Raw genomic sequence first — 3,274 nt, 5'->3', positions numbered from 1 at the left:
AGCAGCCCTTGCGCATCAACAAACGGATTCAGCGGTAACAATCTACTTTTTTTTAAACAAGCTCAGTCTCTTTTAGGTCGTGTATATCCTTCGCAAAATCCTGAGACTGAGCCAGTTTCAAGAGACCTATACGCGCGAAAGACAATTCATTTGTATCAAGATATTGTAGTTTTCGTAGATCTTTCGGCCTTTTTAAATTTTGAATAAAGCGCAGACAATAGGCTGTGACTCTAATGGCACGAGTTAGAGAAGAAAAACGCTCTAGTAGTGAAAAATTCAGTTCAGTAGAAACAAGAAGCGCCCGCTCACATTTACGTTCTTCTGGCATTTCCTCCTCCTCTGGAATCGGTGAGATCGGCCACATGTTCATATTTTGCGAGAGCCAGGCAGGTCCTCTCCACCATAGTTCACAGTGGGATAGTCCTCTGGATTGACTCCTCTAGATATGATATCACCTGGATTGTCCTGTGATTGCACGTGGTACCAATTTTCGTTCGTTAGATTCTGAATCTCACTGACACGGTTTGCGATGTACGTTCTTCATCGGTTGGGTGAAGATAAAATCCAGTGCAGTGTTATTGTAGAATCAGACCAAAAGTATTTTTCGTCAATTTTCAGTGTAAGAGTGAAATTAACTGAGTCAGCTAGTTGCGCGAGAAGTAGAGCGGCTTGCAATTCAACCGTGGTAGCGAAAGATTCTTTAAGGGTGCTACGCGTGATTTCGCACATAATAACCGAATAGATTTATTACCGAATTGATCTGACGATCTCAGATAAATGCATGCGCCGTACGCACGTTCTGAAGCGTCGCTGAAACCATGAAGTTGCACAAAGTCTGGCCTATCGTTGATAACTCGTCGTTCTACGGAAATCTTGTTGAGTGCCATGAGGTGAGTGCTGAAATCCTCCCACTCAGAGTGCAAGTTCTGTGGCAGAGATTCGTCCCAGTCAATTTGTAGTTGCCACAACCGTTGAAGGAGGATTTTTGCCTTAATCACAGCTGGTCCAACTAGTCCTAGTGGGTCAAAAATTTGCGCAATTCTTGATAAGATTATTCGTTTCGTGATCTTTGCATATGGAGCTTCTTTGAGCGAGTATTTCAAGGTGTCTGTCCGTGGGTCCCATAATAGTCCAAGAGTTTTGGGATCCTTTTCAGTCTGAATCGTTTTTTCAGACGTTGAATAATTCGAGTCATTGAGTACCGATGGATCATTCGAAGCTCATTTTCTCAAGTCCATTCCTGCGTTAGAAAGAAGTTGAGTAAGTTCCCCTTTGAGTTCCTTTGCCTCCTCCACAGTGTCTGTCCCGGTGAGTAGGTCGTCCACGTAGAAGTCTCGTATAATGACCTGACTGGCGGTGGGATAATTTTCCTTATTCTCTTCGCCAATTTGTCTGAGAGCTCTTGTAGCTAGAAAGGGAGCGGAAGCGGTACCGTAGGTCACTGTACTGAGACGAAAGTGCTGAATAGGTTTTGTAGAGTCCCTTCTCCACAACACTCTCTGTAGATCCTGCTGATGGTCAGCAACCCTAATCTGTCGATACATTTGAGCGATGTCTGCTGACAGTACAACCGAGTATTGACGAAATCGCAACGTGATTGATAAGAGATCGTTTTGTACTACAGGACCGACTCGCTGTACGTCATTGAATGAAAGGCCGGAAGAAGTTTTTGCAGAGCCATCGAATACAACCCGTAACTTCGTTGTTGTGCTGCCTTCCTTGAATACGGCATGGTGCGGTAGATAATTTACTGCTTTCACAGTACTGATTTCGTCCTGAGGAATTTGAGTCATGTGTTTTTTTTCTTCATAATCCTTCATGAAGTCAATGTATTTTTCATTCACTTCAGGATGTTTCTCCCTCTTGCGTTCCATAGCCAATAGACGTTTTTCCGCCATCTTTAGGGAGTGACCAAGTTCATTGACCTCGTTTTTGAGAGGGAGAGAGACGATAAATCTCCCTTTCGTGTCATGCCTCGTTGTTGCTGTGAATTGTTGTTCGCAGACGTCACTTGGGTCTAGTTCTGGATGTGAAAGTTTCGTTGTGACGTGTTCAATTTCCCAAAAACGTGCAACCCGGTCATGCAGTTGTTGGTTGGTGATAAGATTGCACGACAATCTCGACCTGAGTTTTGTAGCCGGAAGTTCCATTGGCCCAGTGATAATCAAACCTAGCATGGTCTTCTGAATGATTGGTTGACCGTCATGCAGCTGAATTTGTCCAACACACAGAAGTTTCCAAAAGAGACCTGCGCCAATCAAAAGGTCGACGGTTCGAGTTTCTGCGAAGCTCGGATCAGCTAAAGTTATTCCATCCGGGATAGCAATGTCCTGTCTGCTGAGCGGTACATTTGGCATATCGTCTGTGACCTCAGCAGTGACTAGACAGGTAATACTCGCTGAAAAGGCTGTACACCTAGATTGAAAATTTATCGCAACACAATGCTGCGGTTCATGCGTGGTCCTGCCAACACCCGAAACTAAAATATCCGAATCTGACAGTGGCAGTTTGAGCCGCTGACAGAATTCGCGTGTCATGAGATTCACCTGCGAACACGAGTCCAGTAGCGTCCGGGTCAATTTAGTGATTTGAGGTGACGGTTCATTTTCCTGCTTGCGGTCCGAGATATGAGTACTATCTCGGCTATATGTCTCACTGTGAAGTAGAGTGTTATGTTTTCTCGTACACTTTTTGCATGAACCGAAAGTGCATTGTTTATTTCGATGTCCTGGCGAAAGACAGTTAAAGCAAACGCGGAGCCGTGACACCTCATGAATTCTATCCTGAACTGAAAGTTTCTGAAATTGTTGACAATTATAAAGCGCGTGAGATTCGTTATAGAGGCCGCATGCCTTTTGTGTCGTTGCATGTGATGAAAGACGTTCAGAGTTTTTCGAATGAGTACCTTTAGAGCCAAAACTTTTTTTATTATTATTGTTAGTACTTGCCATTTCAGGCTTCTCAGTGACAGTTCGTATCAAATACTTGCAAAGATTTTCTAAAAAGTCCATGACATCCTTTAACGTGAGTTTTCTCGAAATTGAGGATGAATGCCTTTCCCATTCGCGTTTAGTAAATTGATCAAGTTTTGTCGTTAATAAATAAATCATCATTGTATCCCATTTTTCAGTTTCTTCGCCTAAAGTTTTAAAGGCTAATAAGTCGTTGTGCATATCGTCGATTAACTGTCGTAGAGAAACGTGAGACGTCTTCGAGATGGCAGACATTTCAAATAAACATTTAGTGTGGTAATGCAATAACGAAGCCGAGTCTT

The 3,274-nt window shown here is 43.3% G+C and overlaps 1 protein-coding gene across 1 annotated transcript; it reads right to left on the bottom strand.

Annotated features, from left to right (window-relative positions):
• Window positions 1-1,220: 1,220 nt before the first annotated feature.
• On the bottom strand, window positions 1,221-3,227 carry LOC117169976. The gene has a single exon (XM_033356489.1). It carries the CDS (start codon window positions 3,225-3,227, stop codon window positions 1,221-1,223), a length of 2,007 nt encoding a protein of 668 aa, XP_033212380.1.
• Between the last annotated feature and the right edge of the window lie 47 nt (window positions 3,228-3,274).

Source organism: Belonocnema kinseyi, chromosome 3, assembly GCF_010883055.1.
Source record: "Belonocnema kinseyi isolate 2016_QV_RU_SX_M_011 chromosome 3, B_treatae_v1, whole genome shotgun sequence".
NCBI classification, from domain to species: Eukaryota; Metazoa; Arthropoda; class Insecta; order Hymenoptera; family Cynipidae; genus Belonocnema; species Belonocnema kinseyi.
Note: the sequence above shows the minus strand (reverse complement) of the source record. Positions and strands in the feature narration are given on the sequence as shown.

Bases quoted from the DNA above. Each gene is read 5' to 3' on its own strand.
- LOC117169976 (XM_033356489.1), bottom strand. From the start codon at position 3,227: ATGTCTGCCATCTCGAAGACGTCTCACGTTTCTCTACGACAGTTAATC.